General features: G+C 57.3%; 1 protein-coding gene across 1 annotated transcript; it reads left to right on the top strand.

Annotated features, from left to right (window-relative positions):
- The first annotated feature begins 1,261 nt into the window (after window positions 1-1,261).
- Window positions 1,262-21,838, top strand: SMTNL2 (smoothelin like 2). Its single transcript, XM_004433250.3, has 8 exons — window positions 1,262-1,726; window positions 9,868-9,958; window positions 10,405-10,647; window positions 11,324-11,396; window positions 12,365-12,544; window positions 13,581-13,698; window positions 14,057-14,208; window positions 20,905-21,838. Exons 1-8 carry the CDS (start codon window positions 1,328-1,330, stop codon window positions 21,029-21,031), a joined length of 1,383 nt encoding a protein of 460 aa, XP_004433307.2. The 5' UTR covers window positions 1,262-1,327; the 3' UTR covers window positions 21,032-21,838.
- Window positions 21,839-22,516: the final 678 nt, after the last annotated feature.

Raw genomic sequence — 22,516 nt, 5'->3', positions numbered from 1 at the left:
CTTTGGAAGCCTAATGTGACAGGATCAGCCGTTCAGATCTGTCGTTCCGCAATCATTTGGCTGTGCCTGCCAGGCCACCCAGCCTCCTTCAGGTGGGCCAGGCCTGGGGAGGAGAAGGTAGATCAGGAAAGATTTTTTGCACAAAAGATGCGATGTTCCCATTTTTTATTTTAAATCAGTTTTACAATATACACGGAAACTTACAATATCTTTGCTCATCATCCTATCATCCTGAAGCAACAACTGTTTCCATTATTTCGTTTCTTGTGACGGTTGGGGGGGTGGGTTTAGAAGGGAGGAATATTGGGGTTCAGGCACGAAAGGAGCGTTGAGAGGGAATAGAGGTGGGAACCCTGGACTGTAGATAGAGGCCAGTGACTGAGACTCTGATGGGGGGAGGAGGAAGATTAGTTCGAAAGTCACCCATCCTAGGATTTGGAGATTCGGCCCTCAGCACATCCTTTCCTCTCCGTCTGACCTCGGCCTCTCCTGGATTCCTTAACAGGGGCTCGTTGGTGAGCCTGGAGCCCCTACTGACCACTGGCAGCAAGGACACAAAGATCTTGCTACACAGAGTGGGGCTGGGAGGGGAGAGCGCATAACTGCAGAGACAGGGAGGGCACCTCACCACCTGTCTCCTTCTCGCTTAGCTCTTATATAACAGGTGCAAGAAATTCCAGACAAAGATCCCACAGGTGAGTATGTGCTTGTGAGAGCGTGCCCTCGGGTAGAGAGGGCAGTGAGGGGCACAGGGTCGGGGTGGCAGTTCTGGGGATTGCTGCTGCAGCTGCTGCTCTCACTTCTCCAGGAGTACAGGGGAGTCCCCATCCCCAGCAGGACCAGGCCCTCGAGTGAGAGCCCCGAGGGAATGCATAACCCGCGTCCGTGGTCTCCAGAGTAAAGTCCACTTGGGGGCCGAGGCCTTCTTCCGGTGGGCCCGCAGCTCCTCCCCCAGGCGGCACGCGGCTCCTCCGGGGTCGCGTGGAGGAGGCGCTCGGCCTAGGCACTTCCCCCCGGCTCCGCACCCCAGCAGAACAGAGGCGGGGCGACTTCTCTTTCAGCGCCACCGAGAGTCCCCACCCCGCACCACCCCTCGGGGTTCCAGGGGCACGGGTGTCCCCGAGCGAGCCCCGGCCCCGCCCCCGAGGCCCCGCCCCCGCGTGGCACCCAGTCCCCAGGCTAGCGGGGCCCGCCCCGCCCTCCGCCCGCCCCTCCCACAGCCCCTCGGGCGAACCCAGCCCGGGCTGCCAGTCGCGGCCCGGAGCTGCGGAGCTCAGCGTCTCTCCTTGCTAGGCCTGCTCTCAGACCGGCGCGCCCTTGCTCGGCCATGGAGCCGACCCCCGACGCCGAGGAGGCGCGCACGGTGCGCGAGGCGCTGGGCCGCTACGAGGCAGCGCTGGAGGGCGCGGTGCGCGCGCTGCACGAGGACATGCAGGGGCTGCAGCGCGGCGTGGAGCGGCGTGTGTCCGAGGCGCTGCGCCTGGCCGGTCCGCTGGCGCGCACCGTGGCCGACCTGCAGCGCGACAACCAGCGGCTGCAGGCGCAGCTCGAGCGCTTAACGAGCCAGGTGGAGGCACTGGGCTTGGCGACCGGGGTGTCCCCCGCTCCCGGCACGCCTGGCACGCCCAGCCCTCCGCCCGCGCCCGGCGTCCGGGACCGCGCGCCCCGCCTGGGCACTGCACGCTTCGCCAGCCACGCCACCTTCTCGCTGTCCGGCCGCGGCCAGGTGAGCCTCGGGGAGCGCGGCGCGCGGACGCGGGTGTCTGTGCGTGTGCGTGTGCGCGGGGGAGTGGAGCTCCGCGCCCCGGTGCCGCCCCTCTGCCCCGAGTGCATGCACCCGCGCGCGTCTGCTGGGCTTGGGGGCTGTGCCGCCACCGGCCGGCAGGACTCAGTCGTGGGGGTCCGGCCGTCGCTCCGGAGTGTGAGAGGGCGGCAGAAGCCGGTCTTAGCCTGCCCGCGGCACCTGTCTGGGGCCCCCTCCCTTCTTTGGAGCCGGGCCCAATGTTTGCCCCGAGTTCTGTCTCCCTCTCCCCTCTGTCCCATGACACTAAGGGCTTGGGCCCCGAGGTGTGGCTCCTGACCGTTCAGCACCGCCTGGGGCCTCGCCGGCGTGTCGGAATGGTCAGCAACCCCTACTCCCCCGCCTCCATTCACGCGCCCCCCGCGTTGCCGCTCACTGAGGCCTGACGGCTCGGTTATTGATTAACCCAGAGTGAGAACTGTGGGGCGGGCGGGAGGACGCAGTCTGTTCAGGCGGCAGCACCGCAGCGGCGTTTGGGAACTCGTAGGGGGTAAATCCCTTACCGTGAAGGGAGAGACAGGGAAACCAGCTTTGAGCAGTTTCTAGATTCCCGAGGTCACTGACGGGCCAGAGGCCCACACCGCGTGGGGCGGAGGCCGGTGTGGACCAGTCAGTACCCCGAGCACGGGGCCTCCTGGAGTGGCAGGTTAGAATGTTTCCATGGTGTGCGCAGTGGCCCTTAGGTGGGATTTTCCACCCAGCTCAGGCGTGTGCTCTGGGGTTGGGTTTCTAGGGTCTGGGTCTGCGTAGTCTGCACTTGCTGCCCCTCCCGGGTTCAATCCATCATGCATTCAGATAATCCGTGTGGGCTGGGCTGCACCTCAGGGGGCCAGGAGGAGGGGGATCAGATTAGCTCTTGTCCTCGGAGGTCCCGGCTGGATGTGACACGGCCCCAGATAGAGCAGTCCCAACATTGCGGGCAGGCAGAGCAGATGTTCTGCTCTAGACAGGACAGTCTCTTCCCGGTGGTGAGTGTCCCAGGAAGGCTTTGTGCTGGAGATCCAGGACTCGCTGCTGCTGGCACAGATGGGGGTAGAGTGCGGGCTGTGCATGCAGCCTCAGAAAGGGCTCACTGGCCAGAGGGGAGCCTGATGGGTATGAGAGTGGAGGGGCCAGTTGTAAAGGCCCTCTGGAAGCTGCGCAGGGGAGTCAGGCTTTGTCTCATGGGGTGAGAGGTTCTTAAGCGTGTGCTGTGGCAGAGCCTGTGGGTGTCCCAGTGCTCCGTGTGAAGTGTCTGGAAATAGGGATACACTTAATTCTGTCCTATGAGCATGACACACTACATGTCCATGGTATAAAAGCCCCACTGAGCTCACAGGTGCCTGATAAACTGTGTCATCAGCTGTTTCTGAGCTTTTAACACCGGTTTGCTACTTGTCTGCTCATGGAAGCAGCTGCCTAAAGTTTTAAGAAAAATAATCTCAGAGTCGTATGTTTATATGAATGTATGTACATGTACATACGTGAGAGGATTCACTCCAGTCGTGTAACTTTTTTCAGTGGGAATTGGCCATTAGTCATGTGAGGTGAGCTAGTTGTCTTGGTTATGGGGGTGGTGGGTGAGGGGTGCTGGGCAGAGGCGGGACCGGGTCCATCCCTCAAGGATGGGTGGCTGGTTGGAGGGTGGGTACCCTGGAGTCAGGGTAGCGTAATTGTGATGGTCCAAGGAGGGAGGATGGTCTGAGCTGGGGCAGGGATGGGTGGATGGAGAGCTGGGGCTGCCTTGGTGAGAGGTCTCGGAGCGGGAATCAGCAGGGTGAGAGAATCTTTGGATGTGAGCAGGGAAGCAGAGAGAGGAGCCCTGCCTAGGGGACTACTGGATTCCCTTTGGGTCATGCTGAGCTTGCTGGAGGTGGAGTCCTGGATGTGGTGTGCCTAGAGTGGTCAAGGCCAGGGGTCAGGGAGCTCTCAGGGCAGAGCTGGCGGCTGAAGCCCTAGAGTGGGCGAGGTCTTCAGAGCAGTTGTGCAGAAGGAGAGGGTGAGGCAGGAGCCCTGCTTGGAGGCGGAGGAGCTGCCAGGGAACTGGGAGGCGCTGGAGAGCACTCTTAGAAATCGGGAGGGGGAGTCCTGGAAGAAGAGTTTGGGGCTCAGCAGGAATGCTGCAGCCAGCTGGGGGATGAGGATAGAAAGATGGTTGGGGAGTAGGCTGTGGACTTCAGAAAGGCCTGAGGTGAGGTGGAATGGCGGGCATAGCTGAGCACCGTGGTGGAGGATGGGCAAGGTCTCCAGTGGGGCCAGAGGCCCCACAGCCCTGAGCACCAGCTCCCTGGGCCTGAGGCCACTTCTGTCTGCTTGACTCCAGAAGCACCGGTCCCCACTTTCCTTGCAGTCGCCGTCTCAGGAGCACCCACAGGCTCCTAGCCCGTTCCTGGCAGTGAGGGGCACTGTGTGCGGCGCCGCACGTTCTCACTCGTGCGCTGTGACCAGCAACGTGTGATCGGGCGCTGGGTCCCGAACAGGGAATCAGGGCTCTGGGGCAAGACTGGACCGAGTCACAGCTAGGCGCCAGCGCTGCTGGTCCTCCGGCCTGTCTTACTCCCCTGTCTGCGTCACAGGGGGTCTGGGTGTGCGAGTCTCATCCACGCACATGAGCTGGCGGTGGCTGCGGCCAGGCTTTGTGGAGGCTAGTGTTACACTGCCCCTCTGTAACAAGCATGAGGTTTACAGACCCCTTTTTGAGACACTTTGCTTCCTGCTGTTTGAAACTGGGGACTGCAGGGGTTGGAGGTGGCTCATACTCAGCGTATAAATGGGCCCTGAACTCAGTGGAGAAAGCATTGATCAAGTCATCCACTTCTGAGTGCACAAACCTCGACCTTGCTAGGTAGTAAGTAGCCAGGGAGACTCTAGGAGGAGGGAGAGGGCAGGGCAGTGGGGTAGAAGTAATCAGGGAGGACTCCCTGTAGGAGGCCAGAGACCCTGGAGCAGACAGGAGCTGCTTTTGGCACATTTGCTGTGAGGCCTTGGGGACATCTCCTCCCAGCTGGGCCTCAGTTCTCTTGTATCTAAACCAAGGGGCGTTGGTCCAGCCCTGTTGGGCCCCTCGTGCTGAGCAGGGGGGAGGTTATAACAGTGACATGGGCCCTATTGGTCACAAGTGTCCACAGAGCTGCAGCTGTGGTCTAGCGGGCCGAGGGAGCCGGCTGGGGGCCTGTGGAGGATGGCAGCAGCCTGAGGCCAGGCCTGGCTCCGGGGGCTGGGCCAGAGTTGTTCCCTGGAAGTGTCCTTGGCTGAGCTGGAGCCACCAGGTCCACATGGCCCAGGCAGTGGAGTCCCTCAGGAACAACTGCCAGGAGCACGGTGTCACGGCCCCACCATGAGAGAAACCAGAGCCGCCTTATCTGCCTTCCTTTCCCAGACACACTGTGTGATAAGAGAGTTAAATGCTTGGGGGAGAAATTTGAATCGAGCCTTTAAAACCATGGTGTGAGGGTGTGAGCGAGGAGGAGGGCGGGGCAGCTGCGGCTCCGGGTGGGGTTCTGGCCGCATGTAGGCTGTGCTGGGCATGTGGGTGGGTGTCCACGCAGGGGCCCTCGTGGGGTCAGGCAGCACTGCGAATGCCTGAAATATTCCTTCTCTCACCAGGGGTTTAAAAACCTCCCCGGTGAGAGGGTCCCTGAAATCAGACTCATCTCATCCCCTGCCTCACCCCCTGTTCCCAGGCCTGGGCTTCCTCACTGGGAGCCTCCCCCTTCTTAAAACACAGCCCAGGTGGGGATCTTGGGGATGCTTGAGCCGGCTCAACAGGACCAGCACTGGTCCCCAAGGCTCTCAGTGATTTCTACCCTAGCCCAGCACAGGGAAGCAGGCTGCCCCCTCCAAGGAAGACCACTGGGAGAGGGTGCCGGCCCCCTGGGTGGCTTGGGGACCAGGAGGAGTGCTTGCTCCAGCCTGGCTTCTTGGTTTAGGGGCTCAGGCCCCACTGGGGTGGGTACCCCACTCGCCTTTTCCTCCCCCTCGCCTGGCTGAGACCGTGGGGGCCAGGGCTTGCCCCACTCCAGGTCCTAGGAGACAGGTTTGTCTTGAGTTGACCTTTCTGCCCTCTGGAAGGCCAGAGCGCTTTGTGGACAGAGCGCTGGATTGGGTAGGAGACCTCAGTCCCAGACCTTGACTCTGCTGCTGCCTTTAGTCTCCGTGTGAGGTTAGGGCTGACCCCCACCCCTGGCTTGTGTGATGATGGGTTGGAGGGTGGTCTCCAAATAGCCCTTTGCCCCTTGGCCTGAGGTGTGGGCAGAGCCCTTTTCTTGTGTAAGGAGTGGGTCCAGTCTTGGGGAAGAGGGGGAGAGGGGCAGGGGGACCTGGGAGCCTGGGCTCAGCCCCCACCCCAGCTGCAGTCCTGCCTCCCAGCATGTGGTAGCTCCATCCCCTTTCCCTCTTTGCTTAACTGGAGACCCCTTGGCAGGAATCCAGCTGCTCCAGAACCTACTTTTGGTCTGGTTGTGGTGTCTGGTCCCCTGGGGCATTATGGGGGGTGTTGGCCTGCAATGTGCAGGGACAGGTGTCTGTGGGGGCCCCCCTATAGAGACCCACATTCCTTGGAAAATGGTTTCTCCATCAGCCTGTCCCTCCAGGCCCCTGTCTGGACCTGTGGAACTTGTTGGACCAGAGTAGGGTGGATGGGGAAACGTGGAGACCCCAGAGCTGAGCCGGCCCTGGTGATGGGGTGGGGGTAGGGGTGGGGCTCAGGATGGACTGGCTGTTTCTCTTCCCCCTGCTGAGTTGGCCTCAAGTTAGCCACAGTGTGGCTCTAGGTGTGCCCTCCCCACCCTGGGGTGCCAGGAGATGCCCCCTACCCTTCTCCATTGTTCCTGCAAGTGGGCGTGGCCCCTCCCCATCCATCCTCCTGAATCAGAAGTTGAGGGGTCCACCTTCTCTCCAAGGCCAGGCTCTGAGTTGTGTCCTCTCCCACTTCCCTAGGGACCCCCCTCTCCCCACAACCCCGCAGAGGGTCCCCTAAACCTGCTGGAGCCTCTCTCAGCCTGTAAATGTCCTACCTGTTCCATCTGGAAGAACCCCTCAAACCCCTTTCCCCCCTCCCCTCATGGCTATTGTGTCCTCTCCACTGCGCCCCTGCTTCTCGCCCAGGCCATGTCCTGCCCCCACCCCCGCCTCGATTCAGTTCCTGAACCGTCAGTCACCAGTGACCTCTTTGGCTAAATCCAGTGGACGTGTTTTAGCTCTCATTTTAACCATCTGTTCCTTGATCTGAGGCCACCTTTGGACGCCACTGACAGGCCTGCCTTCTTTTTTTTTTTTTTTTAATTGATGTTTTAACAGTTTTTAACATTGTGAAATTTTGGGTTGTACATTTTTGTTTGTCCATCACCATATATATGTCTCCCTTCACCTCTTGTGCCCACCCCCCACCCCCATTGCCCCTGGTAACCACAATACAGTTTTCTCTGTCTATGTGTTGGTTTATATTCCACATATGAGTGAGATCATACAGTGTTTGTCTTTCTCTTTCTGGCTTATTTCACTTAACATAATACGCTCCAGGCCCATCCATGTTGTTGCAAATGGGACGATTTTATCTTTTTTTATGGCTGAGTAGTATTCCATTGTATATATATACCACATTTTCTTAATCCAATCGTCTGTCGAGGGACACTTAGGTTGCTTCCACTTCTTGGCTGTGGTGAATAATGCTGCAATGAACACAGGGGTACATAAGCCTCTTTGGATTGTTGATTTCAGGTTCGTTGGATAGATTCCCAGTAGTGGGATGGCTGGGTCATAGGGCATCTCTATTTTTAATTCTTTGAGGACTCTCCATACCGTTTTCCATAGAGGCTGCACCAGTTTGCATTCCCACCAGCTGTGTATGAGGCTTCCTGTTTCTCCACATCCTCTCCAACAATTGTTGTTTTTTGTCTTGGTGATTATAGCCATTCTAATGGGCTGGTGATTATAGCCATTCTAATGGGCGTGAGGTGGTGTCTTAGTGTTGTTTTGATTTGCATTTCCCTGATGATTGGTGATGTTGAGCATCTTTTCATGTGCCTATTGCAGGCCTGCCTTCTTGCTACACTTCCACCTGCCTTTCTCAACATTCTTCTGGTTTTCTTCCTAACCCCCTGGCTGCTCCTTCTCATTCTCCTCTGCAGACGCCTCTTCTGCCCCTTAAATCCCAGGCCCCGACAGCCCCGAGCCAACTCTTCCTCTGCTGTGCTTTGGATGCGAGACTCCTGTTTCTCCATCGTTCGTCCATCCTTCCTCTTAAACCTCAGACTCAAATATCCAGCTACCTCCTGACCTCAACGCTCTGATGCCTCAGGGGCACCTTACACTCAGCTTGTTTTCCCACCGACGCTGCCGCCTCCCTTCCTAGTCACGTCAGTCACTCAGGCCCGAAGCCCAGGCTTGGAAGAGACGTGGCGTCCTCCCCTCTCTCCACATCCACTCACTCTCCCCAAAACTCTGAGTCCTTCCTGCCCTTCACCTTTCTGCTGCCCCAGCTCCCTCCCCGTGTCTCCCCCTGGGACTAGTGAGGTTCTGGCCATCTAGTCTCCTCCTTCCGTGCCACTGTGTCACTGGCTTCTGAAGGATGTTCCTCAAACAACAGAGCTGATGACCTTCAGCTCCTTCTTGTCCAAGGAGTTGAATTCTCTGGGCTGGCACCTCGGGCTGTGTGCTGCTTCTCCAGCCACCAGATCAGAATGCTTTGTGCCTTGATGTCTGTCTGCTTTTGCAGACTAGCTGCTCTGCTGGGAATGGCCTCCCCTCCTTGTCCACCTGGCTTACTCTAGACTTGGCTCAGGTACCCCTAACTCTGGGAAGCCCTCCCTGGCCCACTGGGCTGGATGAAGTCTGTCTTGGGCATGCACTCACATGCTGGCTTGGCAGAGTCTGCTTGTGGTCCTGGCTCCCCCACCAGACTGATTCCCCCATGGCAGGGTGTCTACCTCTTGTCCTGGTTGCAGGAGTAGCTGAGCTGTCTGGGGCCAGAAATGGGCTTTTGTCATCTGGGAACCTTGTAGACAAGGGGGCCAGCCTGGAGGCATCTAGGGAGAGGTATGGCCAACCTGTCAAGACACCCATCATGGGCTCTTAGTAGAGCCTCAGGTAGGGGTCAGCCTCGATCCCCTTCTTGCCAGACAGACCCCACCAGCCTTATAGACACTCTGAGCCCTCCATGCCTCCCTCACTGTGAGAAGGGCAGGACCACAGTTGAGGAAAACGTTCCTCCTGGCCACACATCTCAGCTGTTTCTCGTTGTGTAACCTTGGACAGCGCCCATCCCCACTCTGAGCCCTCAGGTCCCATCTGTAAAATGGGGCTGGTAGCACCTACCTGGAAGGACAGAAGCAAGTTGGTATAGTGGCATGTCCAGAAAAAGGGCCTGCCAGTTGGTAGATGCTCAAATGGCACTCAACAGGGACACAGACCCAGAGGAGGCGTGACCTGACCCAGGTCATGCAGTGGTTGGCAGCATAGCAAGGATGCCAGGTTCCCCTGATGGCTCCTGGTCTGGGCTCTCTCTCTGTACCGCCTCCCCCACTGCTGTAGCCCAGAGGGGATGGAGGGGCTGCATGGAGCCAGTAAGGCCCTTGTACTCTGGATATGCAGGCAAATCTTGTGACCCTGCATCCAGTGAAAAGTCCTCAGCATGAGGGCTCCAGTGCCCATCATTGGCCCAGAAGGTCCTAATGTCTCTGAGTTTCAGCTGCTCCCACACAGGCAGCCACACCACCCTGCCCAGCTGGGATGAGCGGGGGCCAGGCTTTCCTATCTGGGTCATCTGGTCCAGCCTGGGGGAAGGGTTGGGGCCCACCTGCACACTCCTTCGGAACCCTCAGTCTTGACCTTTGTCCCTAGCATTTTTGGGTTCTGAGATGAGTCCAGTGGAGGTGTTTGCCTCGCAGGATCCCAGGGGCTCAACAGCTGGGGCTGGTCCACCCCAGTTTGCTATGTGACCTTGGCCCACCATGGTACTTCCCATGGGCTGTCTGTTTCAAACATGAGTGTTGTTTGCTCTGCCAGAACCAGGAGGGGCTTTGGAGAGCCATTTTGGGGGTGGGCAGCTGGTCCTAGCTGAGGCCTCCATGGTGTTCGTATCTCCGTAGAGTGTGGATCATCCTGACGAAGCCAGCGAATCAGAGATGAGAAGGACTTCAAACTCGTGCATCGTCGAGAACGGGCACCAGCCGGGGGCAGGTAGGGGCCAACGACAGAGGACAGGTGGCTGGGTAGGTTTGGCGGTCAGGGCCTCGACCATGCATCTGTGCCAGGCCGTCCCTTGCCTGGGATGGGGGACTCGAGCCTGAACCCTAATGGGTGGAGAGGCTGCCAGGGGAGCAGCCTCACTCGGTGTGAAGTAGAACTTTTTAAACACAGAGGGAAATGGGAGATCTCGAAAGGTGGTAAGCTTCTCTGTTTCTGGAGGAATGCAAGCAGGGGCTGAGGAGTTGTTCAAGCACTGCACAGGGTAGACAGTGGACTGACAAGCCAACTAGGATTTATTGAGCCGGCTGTGAGGGGAAGTTGGAGCAGATGTCCCCAGTAGGGAGAATCAGGGAAGCTGGAGTCCTCCTGGGGGGTCTGAGGCCCCTGTGGATGCCATGGCTGACCGCGCCCCCACCTCTGCTGGTCATATGTTCCAGGTCCAGGCGATGGACCCCCTGAGGCTGCCCAATCCTTCCTGGCACCAGAGCCCCCCAAGCCTCGCCCCGTGAGCCTCTCCTTGCGGCTGCCTCACCAGCCAGTCACGGCCGTCACACGAGTCTCCGAGCGGTTCTCTGGGGAGACCTCAGCCGCAGCCCTCTCGCCCACGTCTGCTGCCGTTCTGGGGGGCCTCAGCTCGAGCCCCAGCGAGGCCACCACACCCTGGACTCCCAGTCTGAGTGGTAGGAGCAGGAGAGCAGCCTGGGGGGAGAGCATGGCCTGGCGGCAGACCCCACCTCAAGGGGGGAGGGTGGGCGGGGGCTGGGAGGGGTTGGTAAGAGACTCAGAAAACCTGGGGCCAAGCCCCAGCCCCCCTCTACCTGTCACTGCAACCCCCTTCCCTAGCCCGTATGCTCCCTCAAATGGGGCCCGTCCTTGCCTGACTCCTCCCAGAGAAGCTGTGAAATAGCATCACCCCCGGGGAAGACGACCAAGGCTTTCAGTACAAGTCGAGACTGTGGTTAGAAGGGGGCATCTTACCCCACACACTTTGGCATGGTACCCTCAGACCTGTCGTGGTTCTGTGGTCAGGCCTCAGTGATGTGTCCTGGGTGGGGCTGTATGGGCTTCCAGAATGAGGGTTTGGGAACAGAGTGTTTGCTGGATATGCAGCACAGGAGGCCCGGGGCCCTGTGCTCCCAAAAGCAGGTGGGGACACTTTAAGAGACCTCTTTTATATCATTGCTCTATGTTCCCAATCTCCTTTCTCCTCAACTGTTGGCTGAGGGGGTGGGCAGCTTAGCCCAAGGGTCCTCCCTGTCCAGGGAGCGATGGCAGGTCAGAGGAAGGGAGGTGGGCAGTGGCTGGCCCTCTCTGAGGGCAGGGTTTGTTATTTCTCTCCCCTACTTTGTCCCACAGAGAAGAATTCTCTGCCACGGTCTTTGTTGAGCTCTGGCTATGGGGCAGTGACGGCAGGCAGGAGCAACGACAGGTGAGTCAGGGCCCCTGTTGGGTGGGGTTGTCACTCCCCAAGCAGCTTCTGGGCTTTGCCTTGGCCCCGGGCTGCCCAGGACCCTGCAGGGAGCTCCCTGTGCTGACCCCAGGAGGAGACACCCTCCTTGGCTTGCGGCCTCTGGAGAACTAAGGCAGCAGGGTTGCTGGGTGGGGTTTGGGTGGGAGAAACGAGGCAGTGGGGCCTGGTGGAGAGTTTTGTTTAGAGAAATATGGCTGCAGACTGGTTTCTCTATGGACCCTTCAAAGCAAGTCTGTCCAAAGATTGGAGGGGGTGTCCCAGTCCCCAGAGGAGGAAGGAGGGTGGGAGGACCTCCCATTTTCCTCTTCTTCCATCCTGGCTGGGGTCCCTCGGAGCTGGGTGCTTCCTGCCCGTGGACTGAGGGGGCACCTGGAGAGACCTGGGCTGGGGCAGGTCTGCAGGGGCTTCCCTGAGGTACAGGCTGCCTCCTGGCCTGCTGTTGTCCCCATGCTCCCCCAGGCCAGCTGGACTGTGATTGGAGCTAGGGGTGGGCGTAGGGGGCTGGCTTGGCTTTTTTTCCCTTTTAATAATAAAAGGGGAATTGTGACTTTCTGGCAAACTGTTCCAGGGAGAAAACAAAGGGGGTCTTATTTAGTGGTGGTGAGGAGGGGGCCTGGTCCTGGTGGGGCTGCTTCTGAGGATACCTCCTGCCCAAAGTGGATGCCCCTGCCCACCCCAGGCATTGGCACCTGCCAAGGGGTCACTATGCCCAGAGAGGGGGCCCACTGCTGGCCAGGCCTGCTTCAGACAGCAGCTTAGTTCAGAAAACCTGCCGAACTGGTTGGGACTGGAACAGGTGGTGCTTCCTTTCTGCCTGTAGCCCTATTGCTGCCTCATTTCACACTCAGTGGGGTGGGGGACCCTGGGGCCTGTGTGAGCTAGCGATGGCAGGATCTGTGTTCCTGACTCAGTGGTTCTGTCCTCAGCCCGCCTCTGGTGACGCCACCCCAGTCGCCCCCATCCCCGCAGCCGCCAGCCACGACTCAGGCCCCTCGCCAGGGGGAGCGTCGCCGGGAGCTGGTGAGGTCGCAGACGCTGCCCCGCACCTCAGGGGCACAGGCCCGGAAGGCCTTGTTTGAAAAATGGGAGCAGGACACAGCTGGCAAGTACGGACCTCGCCCCCCAGATCAGGCCGGCCCCACAGAGTAGGCTCAGACCCAGACTGGGGTCAGGTGGGCACAGCTCAGCAAAACTGGCGCTGTTCTATTCTCCAGGGGGCAGTTCCCCAAGATGTGACCTCTCGGGTAAGACACAGGTCAGGGTTGGGCTACAGAGTGGGCTGCGGGGACAGGGAGCCAGGCAAGGCCTGATGAGAGCCCCTGCCTCCATTCCCGGGCCACCTTCACACCTGCGTTCCTCATGGGCGGTAGCTTCTTTGGTTTTTGGCCCTGACCGGGGAGACCGGATGGGCAGGAGCTGGGAGGTGACACAGCCTGACCCGAGTGCCCACTGGCCCCCTATCATGCATCAAACCCCCCGTTGGAGATGGGACCTCTATCCAGCCCTCCTGTCAGTGCATGGTAGTGACGCCTGTTGTGTGTGGCCCAGGCCTGTGTGATGATGAAGACAACCCTAGTCCTGGCTCCTGAGGCTCTGACTCTGATGAGGGAGGCAGACCCAGGAAGTGTCCCCACTGACCTAGACAACCCAGTCTCAACTGTTAGGAACTATCCTGGGGCCCAGGGGAGGAGACCATCCCTTCCAGCCAGGAAAGACCATGAGGGAGGATGGCCTCAGAGAGGGGCTCAGAGGAGGGTGGGATGAGGCGAAGGTGGAAGGGTGTTCCAAGCAGAGGGCAGGGCCACAAGGCCATTCGGGCTCAGGTCCTCTGTCCCAGGAGTGCCAATGACCCCTGATTCCTAGTGTGGGAAGTAAACAGGGGACCCAAGGCTGCAAAGGGGGTTTGGTCCTGCCAGATACCGTCAAGGGAGGCTGTGTAGCTGGTCTGGGGGCCTCATGCCTGGACGTGGGTGTGGGGCGAGGGAGGCTGCGTGCTGACAGAGCGTCTCCCCCTGGTGAGCAGAGCTGGTAGGGGCATCTTCCCAGTGGTAGGAATGGCCGGGGACTCCCCTGCTTCTGGGAGGAGATGGCAGCTGAGGGGCGGCCCCCACAGCTCCCACGGCAGTCTGCGTCTCTCCGCAGGGGGAAAGGCGAGACCCGGGCAAAGCTGAAGCGGTCGCAGAGCTTCGGCGTGGCCAGCGCCAGCAGCATCAAGCAGCTGCTGCTCGAGTGGTGCCGCAACAAGACTCTGGGCTACCAGGTGAGCCGGTCCTGCCCGGCCACGGGACCCCGGGCACTGCCCCCGTTCTTGTTCCCCTGGCCAGGGCAGGAACCCCAGGCTGGGCGGAGGGGTGGGAACGAGTGAAATTGTGCCTCCCAGTTGGTTCCCAGCTGCACACAGCGAGTGCTTAGAAACCCCATGTCTGGGCCTGAGCAGACTGGTCTAGTGCACCTGCTGGGGTGAGGTCTGGCTACTAAGGCTTGTTGCTGAGCTGGGTGGGTGGTGGCCTTGGGAGGGGCTGGGAGAATCTGCTGGTGTGGTTGAATTGGTGGGGGTAGCTGAGGCAGGAGCCATGCTCCACTCTCACCTCTGTGCATTGACCTCGCCTTGCTGGCAGCACGTGGACCTGCAGAACTTCTCCTCCAGCTGGAGCGACGGGATGGCCTTCTGTGCCCTGGTGCACTCTTTCTTCCCTGATGCCTTTGACTACAGTGCCCTGAGCCCCACGCAGCGGCAGAAGAACTTTGAGCTGGCCTTCACCATGGCTGAGTGAGTATAGCGGGTTTCGCTGGCTACCAGCCCTGGCCCAGTCCCTGAGCCCAACCTCTGCCCCACTGGAGCACGGGGTGCGGGCTGTGGGGGGCAGGATATGGGGCAGCTATCCGTAGAGCAGAGGACCCTGAGGCCATCCAGTCTGTGGGCCTCGGGTACAGATGGGGAGACTGAGGCCTGGAGCCGGGGGATTTCCCCAGGTCGCTCAGCACTTGGTGGTGGAGTGGGGCTCTCTTCCTGGTGTAGCTGCCCTCTTTGTGGGGTGCCCAGCCTCTGTTGTGTGGTCTGGGAGACTAGCCACAGACAGGGCGTGAGGACAGTGGGGTAGGGCCCCCAGAGCCCTGGGTCTGTCCTCTCTGGGCTTGTGGAGAGCTGCAGTGGCTTGAGTGAGCTACAGCTGCTGATGAGCAGAAAATGGAATAGTATCTGCCTGGGGGACATGTCAGAAACTTCCCCAATAAGTAGGTTTTGCTTCCCTAAACATTGTTCTAGTGGTTGATATGAAATTGCCTACCTTCTTAAGACCCGCTCATAGGGAAAAGATTGGGTGGGGGCGACTCTGGGATCTGGAGGCACTTGGGAAGCCAGTTTGGGATTTGGTTATTGGCTGAGGGCAACCCCCAGGCATCAGGAGAGTGGCAAAGTGGTTCTGGTGGGTATCAGTCAGGGTTCTGGTGGGGGCACATTCAGACTGAGCAGGTGAGGAGAGGTTAATAAAGAGACTCCTTGCAAAGGTGTGGGGGAATGGAGCCAGGCATGGCGCAGTACCCTCGGGCTGATCAGCCTGAGGTTCCGGGAACTGGGGAGCGTACTGTGTGGAGAGGGCTGGCTGCTGGCAGCTGTGCTTTTGGGCAGTGGATGCGACCAGCTCACAGTGATCTGGCAGAGAGGGAGTGGGGAATAAATACTCTGCCCTCGCCCTCTTCCTGCCTTCATGCCACGGTCTCCTGTTGGCTGAACAGGATCAGAAGGCAGAGGGCAGGGAGCCATCACTGTGGTCCATCAAGACCCCCAGGACAGGCATGGGGCACAGATGAGGGTGTTCAGGGCTGCCTGAGGCTAAGCTTCTGGGAATTAAGGGGAAGAAGGTTGGAGGGAAGGAAAGCCTCCCCAAGGCTGGGTTTCCTGGAGGGAACATTGACCATTCTCTCCTGCCCGCCCGCCATTGTGCCTGGGGCTGTAAGCCTCTGTGATCCATCTGTGCCTGACCTCCTTTGTTTCCTGTCTGTGTCCCCAGTGCCCATGTCCAGGAGGAGCCCTCACCCCAGGCCTTGCCTGCCCTCCTCATTCCATTCCTGCCCAGCCTCCCAGCCCCCCAAACCCGGCCCTGAGCCTGGCCTGGGAAGGAGTCAGAGCTAACCAGTTATGAGACCCACACTTGGTATTGTGGTCTCGCCTTGAGTCGGGGCAGCCGCCCTCCCTAGAGCAGCAGCTCTTGCTCTGGGGGTGGAACGGAGACTCTGGCTTCGAGCTCCTTGGCCCAAGTTGTTGGAATATCAGTATTGGCCCCTGTTGTGTTGTCGGATGACGCGCTTGGACCCTCGGCCTCCTTGGGGTCATAAGAACTCCTTGTATACTTTAAAAGCCTTCTCTTTCTTGGCTGCTTGGGATTAGCTGTCATCCTAATTGCAGAAACAGCTTTGGACGGAGCGTGTTATGCAACTGGATCCAGACGATGGGGAAGTAGAGCCAAGTGTAAGGCACGGCGTTGGGGAGGGGCGCCTCGCCAGGAGGAGGCCCAGCTGCTGGAAACCTAGAGATGGCGACTGTCAAATATCAGACCGTCAGGGGGGTGCAAGGCCAGGGCGCGGACGTGGGCACCCCAGACCCACCCCAGCTGGGTGAGGCCATGCTTGGCTTACTGAGTTCTTCTTCATCAAGTCCAGTGGGCCCAGCGGTGCCAGCTCATGCCCTGGCTGCCTTGTCACCCTCAGCCCTGGACCAGGCTGGGCTGTATGGCAGGGAGAGGGAGGCCCTGGGCGGCAGGGTGGTGGCCCTGCGCCCCAGCTCGCGGGGAACACAGCTTCCCTTGGCAGCCAGAGCCAGGGCGGTTCGTGGCTGTGCTTTCCCAGCACGAGGTTTGAGCTCACAGAGCCTCCAGACTCCAAACAGATGTTTCTCCTATTCCCACCCTGGCAGTGGGGGGTGGGGTGGGGGGTGGAGGCTGCTCCAGGTTTTGCCTCCCTCCTCCCCAGAGCAAACAGCGGTGTGAAAAACTTGGCCCTGCCTCCCTGTGGCCTGCGCCTGCTGCCGCTGGGGAGGGGAGGGTGGTCTGCCGTCCCCCGAGAGGAGTTCTTTTCTGCTGACTCGAGGGGGCTGAGAGGGGCGCCCACAGCCGGCCTGTGTGGGGGGCTTGCTCAGAGTGTGGGAAGGTGCCTCCCCTCACGGGTCATCTGGGCGATTATCTCGCAGGTACACGGGGGAGAGGGCTGGGAGGGTGGGCCTGCCCGAGGCCTCTGGGAGGTCAGCAGCTTGGACCACCGACTTTCTGAGACAACAGGCTGGTTAGTAAAGCTGGAAAGAAAGCACAGGGACACCTGCCTGAGGATACTGGCCACCAGCGTCTTAGCAGATATTCCTTCGGTTTCCAGCAGAAGCCAAGCAGACACACGGGGCTGGTGGGAGCCATCAAGAGCCCTGCGGGCAGCAGGACAGAGCTGAGAAAGGCAACGTGGGAGCAGGCAGTATGGGAGAGAGGAGCTGGGCTCTGATGAAGGCACAGCCTTTGGAAGGGAAAGGAGGACACGGATGGGGCCCCCAAACATTGGGTCCACTTCACATCAAGAAGGCAATGCTTCCAGACCCTTCTGTGAGCAAGTGCCTTGAAGGGACAGAGATGCATCAGGAACCTGTGGAGTAAAAGTGGTTTGTGCTACCCCTCCCCCAATAATTTATGGTCCCAAAGAATCCCCACGGCCTAATCTGTGCGAGTGATGTGGTGTTGACAACAGAGTGACTCCCTTTGTTGGACAGGTGTGCAGGACTTGGAAGGCGGGAGGACCGCCCCTTTATGGGTGCTTGACCCTCTGCACCCGTCTCCCCACGTCTCCCATGTGCGGCCTGAGGCCCCTGCGCTCGCCCTGCAGAGAATGTGTCCTGCTCTCAGGTTACACAGGGCAGAAGGGGCTTCCAGGCTATTTGTAGGGCCCATGTGTCTCTGTCTAAAACCAGAGAAGAGGCTGTAGTCCGAGCCCTGGCATCTGGGTCTGCATTTAGAGAGGGCTTAAACAAATAAAAATAACCCCTCAAACCCTTCCTCCAGCTCCCTTCCAGGCCAACCCTGTGGCGGCCGGAGATCATGATAGACATGAATAGGAGAAACCCCCTAAAGCTTCTTTAACCCCAAACAAGGTGGGGCTGAGGAAATGCATTTAACGCTGGTAGCAGGCAGATGTTAACTGGGGGTCTTGCTGTGCAGTGACATTGGGAGTGATTTGTCCTTTCTCCTTTGGACTATTCCGTGTTGTTTGAATTATTTAAAACAAGCTTGTGTCATTTTTAAAGCAGGTTTTTTTTTTAATTTGAAAGGCAGCTGGGGCCTCTAATATTTTGAGACCTCAATATTTTTATAAAAGTTGATCATTCCTTTTCCTTTCCTCATCTCCTGTCTCATGAGCTGTGTCTGCAGCTTCTAGGAGTTTGGCATCACTGTCCTAGCTGCCTGGGGTGGGGTGGGGACCAGATGCAAGTGGCCCAGCCCCCTGGCTGTTTCTGGGGAAGCCGGCACCTTGCCCAGGGCTTCCTGTTTGGGTAGTAAGGGAGAGGCCGGGGGAAGGCCTTAGCGCCCATCCTGACCACCACCCTGATCTGGAAGACTTGCTGCCTGGGCGGGGGCAGGGCTGTCGTTCCTCTGAGGGTCAGTGCAGCTTCTAGAATGAAGAAGGGGGTTGGCTCGCTCTCCCTGGGTGGGCTGGACACACCTGGAATGTGCCAGCAATTGTGGTCTCCCCGCCATAAAGAGGGCGAGAAAGAAACTAGAACCGGCTCAGGGGAGAGGGTCCCAGGTACGCTTTGGACGCACAATGAAGGAACCAGAGATAGTTCGTTTCGGGGAGAAACGTGGATATGAAGATTCTGTTCCATCATGTGAAAGGCTCTTTTGGGGGAAAAAATTAGACTGAGAATAGCCTTGTGGGACCAATGGGTAGAAAGTACCAGGAGGCAGAATAGCAGAAGAAAGGTAAAGGAAAACTTTCTCATGGCCAGAGCCATCTGCGGAAGGATTTGAACTGTCCTTGGAGGAAGTTAAGATCTCTTCCCTGGAGCCACAGAGATGGTTGGTGCTTCTGATGGGGGTGTTCAGAGGGTGCGATTACAGTTCTTTCAAGACTGAGGTTCAGGTTTCTGATGTTGCTGTCACTTAACGTGGAGGACCGCTGCGGCCACTGCTGTTGGTGATAACCTGGCACGTGCAGGGCCTGCCCACATACACCTGGGATTTTCTGACAGGAGCCCTGGGAGGGAGGGAGGGAGGGGAGGTGCTCTTCCTGTGCTGCAGGTGAGGAGGAGGCACCAGATGCTAAGTGATAGCTCAGGAAGGTGAACTCAGGACCCCTGCCTCTCAGAAAAAATCAGATTTTCAATCCTTGACCATTGACAGAGCACCTTTGCATGTGTATCCTCATCAGAGTGCCAACTTTCCTGACTCTGAGCCCTGCCCTGGCCCATCCTGGGGAGCGAGGGTGCCCACTCATTGGGCCAAACCCCCTCGCCACCCCACAAAGCTGCTGGATTCCCTTATAGGCCACCTGCTCCAAACCGAGGGGGAGGCGGCGATGGGATCAGGGACAGATGTCTCCATTTCGCCCTGACATTTGGTTTCTGATAGGAGGCCTGGCGTGGGGCCAGCACTGCAGAGCAGGGCCCCGTGCTAGTGTATGGTCCTTGTCTTGGGGGCACACAGCCCCTGGAGCCGGTGGGGACTGGTAGAAAGTGCTGCGTGAATCACGCAAACTGGCTCATGAGCTCTAGGGTACAAGGCACACGAACCCCCAGCAAGCCCGCTGGGAGGGGGAGAGGAGATGGGAATCTGATTTTCTGCTGAGGAAATGGTATGGAGAGGTGAAGCGAATGGCAGAGCTAAGATCTGAACCTGGTTATTTCTATTTCAAATTCAGGCCTCTTTTCCCTGATGCTCCACTCTGCTTCTTAAAATGAGGCATGATAATAAAAACAGCAACAATAATAATCTGTAACGTTGATTGGGCTGTTCCTGTGTGCTGTTCCATCTGGTTGGCATGGATTAGCTCATTAGCCCTCCCACCACCCTGTAGAGTGGCTGTTATTCCAGGTGGGAAAACTGAGGCCCAGAGAAATGAAGCGTCTTGTCCAAAGTCATAGCTAGTAAGGATGGCGCTGGGATGTGAACCCTGGCAGTCACGCACTTATCCACGTGGGAGAAAGACACTGGGGCCCCCGAAATACAGAAGTGCACACAGCGGTTGAAGGACACCGAGGATTGGACCAAATGTCATCATTTTTGCCCTTTGGGTTCTGCCTGATTACGTCAGGCCAGCCACATCTGGTGCCCGGGGGAGCATCACTCGGCGTTCCCGAGGACGCTGCTGTTATTTCAGGACTCAGCACTGAGATGTGAGGTGCCTTGACTGTGGGTGCTCATCTTCCCGCTTCCACGAGACTTGAAGCCCCTCCCGGCTGGGAACGGCGGGGAATAGCTTTCTTTCCAGCCCAGGGAAAGCCCCCTGTTTCCACACGCATCTACGCCAGCGTGCCAAAAGTTAAACCAGTGTTTCCCAGAGTGAGGCACGGGGCCCTGTGTGGGGGGGCACAAGATGATTTTAGGCAATTTTTTAATCTTTAAGTTGTGATCTATCAGCAGATAGTAATATCACTTTAGTGGCTCGTGACTAACATTAAAAAAAAAAGAGGTGGGAAAATAAAGATGAAATATTATAGAGAAAATATCAGTAGTAGAAAGGGTCAGTATTTTTGTGAAACTTTATTTCCACTTCTTATGTGAATCGTGATGAAAAATCAGTGGGCCATGGTAAAAAAAAGTTTATAAACACTAATTTAGGAGGCATATAGGTCAATTTATTTTTTACTTTATTGATTTTACGTTTACTTTTATGGTTCATGCTGATTTTCCATATAGTGCTGATACACATTGAATTTTTTTAGTGAAATTTAATTTTGGAATTAAATTTTTCTTTTTTTGTTGAGGAAGATTAGCCCTGAGCTAACATCTGTGCCAACTTTCTTCTATTTTTTTGTATGTGGGACACTGCTACAGCATGGCTGGCGAGTAGAGTAGGTCTGTGCCTAGGATCCGAACCCACGAATCCAGGCTGCCAAAGCAGAACTTAAAGCACTTGGCCACAGGGCCGGGCCCTGGAATTGAATTTTTATTAATAAAAATTGGCCTAAGTTGGTAATTTTTTTTAGTGGAATTTAGTTTAGTAAAATTTAATTTCACTGAAAATTGAAATAAAGTCGGTCTGTTTAAATCAAAATATGAGTTGTACAGGTGGTTCCTGGATGTGGGAGTTTGGGAAACGCTGCGTTAGACGGAGTGACTCCCAAGGTTCCCCTGGGGTTGTCTGGATTCCCTTCTGGGGGCTCTTGGGGACCTCTGACTCCAGGCTGAGTTCTGTGCTCGGGCAGTGATGACAGCCGTGCTGCGGGGCTGGCTGATAGCCGGGACGGCGTTCTGACAGGCCTTCTGTGTTTCAGGAATCTGGCCAACTGCGAGCGCCTCATCGAGGTGGAGGATATGATGGTGATGGGCCGCAAGCCGGACCCCATGTGCGTCTTCACCTATGTCCAGTCGCTGTACAACCACCTGCGTCGCTTTGAGTGAGCCCTTGGGCCTGAAGAGCCAAAGAGCAACCCCAAGAGGCGGCTGTGGGGCCGCTGTGTCCCGCGTCAGGATGACCCCCGAGAAGAGATGCATTTTGGTGTGAGAGCGCTGTTTGTTCTGTGGTGTGTGGCTGCGCTCCGGCCTGCCCGGCCCTGTGACTGATGAGAAGTACCACTGAGCTGCGCTCCGACCTGTCACAGCCCAGGGCTCGAAGGAACAGGAAAAATTACCAGAGAGAGAGAGAGAAATTGGTGCTAAGTAATTATCTTCCTTAAAAAAGTGCTTGTCTGTAGATGCTGGAATGCTAAATCACAATTTTCCCTCTGGTGAATTCGATACGTTGGCTTTACAGGGTTACGTTGATTACTAAGTGTTTTTTATCAAAATACCCAGAGTTTTTTACTTCCTCACACTATTGTGGGTTCCTTTCCTCCCTCCCTCTGGGCCACTGCCAGGAAACAGACCGCTTAATCAGCGGCTTGACAAAGACCGAAGTCTTGGGAAGAAACAGTTTAATCACTCCAGGTCCCGAGCAACAGATGACCTTCAAGTCACCTCGGCTCTCTGGGGAGATGGGAAGGCACTCGCCTGGTCCCAAAACACTCCTGTCCTTCCCGGGAGGCCCCACAAGTGTTTAGCTAAGAATAGGCTCTCGTGAAGTTAACACTTTTGGGGACGGACAGGCTCTTTGTGCAGAGAGGTAGTTTTTATTCACAGCTTTTTTAGGGGATTTGCTGCAGATATTTATAAAAAGTAACTCCATCTGTACTGTTGACCATTTGTACATAAAAAGATGTGTTGACCTTCGCTTGGGATTTGTTATTTCTGTTTGGGAGATGTGGGGCCTGTGAATAACAGATTTGGCACACATTCCAAATGAAAATCATCTTAAATCCCCCCTTAACTGTTTCTGTACCTAAATCACTGAGCAGGAAATTGAAAATCACATTTGTTCTCTCTGCGTTTGCCTGTCAGTCACCCATCTGTGTGTTGCGCGGGGCACTGAACTGAAGGTCCCCCCTTGCGGATCTGTCCCATGGATGTTGACTGCCGTATCTATGATAAACAGTGGCCCACGACGGCAGGTTCTGGGGTGGTCCCGCACGTGAAGGAAGCCCATGGAGGAGCACTGGTTTATTTTCACAGCTGTTTGGTGGTAGGCTTTTAATAGAATATTTTTAGATTCTATAAAGCCACAGCCTTTAGCTTATCCTTATTCAAGAACCATTTTCTAATTGGGTTGGATTTTAGCCCTAAACTTCTCGAACTTCCCTTTAAGGAGCAAATATGTGTCTTCAGCTCATGCAGTGGGCTCTAAACACCAGTGCCTGTGTGCCTTCTTGGAGTCACATGTGTGTCCCTTGTGTGTTGAGGGGACAGAGCTCTTTGGGGGTGACAGGAGGAACGTGGCAGAGCTTGACAGGTGGGTGAGCAGTAGCCTCGGCAGATTTGGTGTTCAGACCGCAGTCTTGTTTGATCCTTTGG

The sequence above is a fragment of the Ceratotherium simum genome, chromosome 16 (genome assembly GCF_057802395.1).
Source record: "Ceratotherium simum simum isolate JZ-2026a chromosome 16, ASM5780239v1, whole genome shotgun sequence".
Classification (NCBI taxonomy): Eukaryota; Metazoa; Chordata; class Mammalia; order Perissodactyla; family Rhinocerotidae; genus Ceratotherium; species Ceratotherium simum.
Note: the sequence above shows the minus strand (reverse complement) of the source record. Positions and strands in the feature narration are given on the sequence as shown.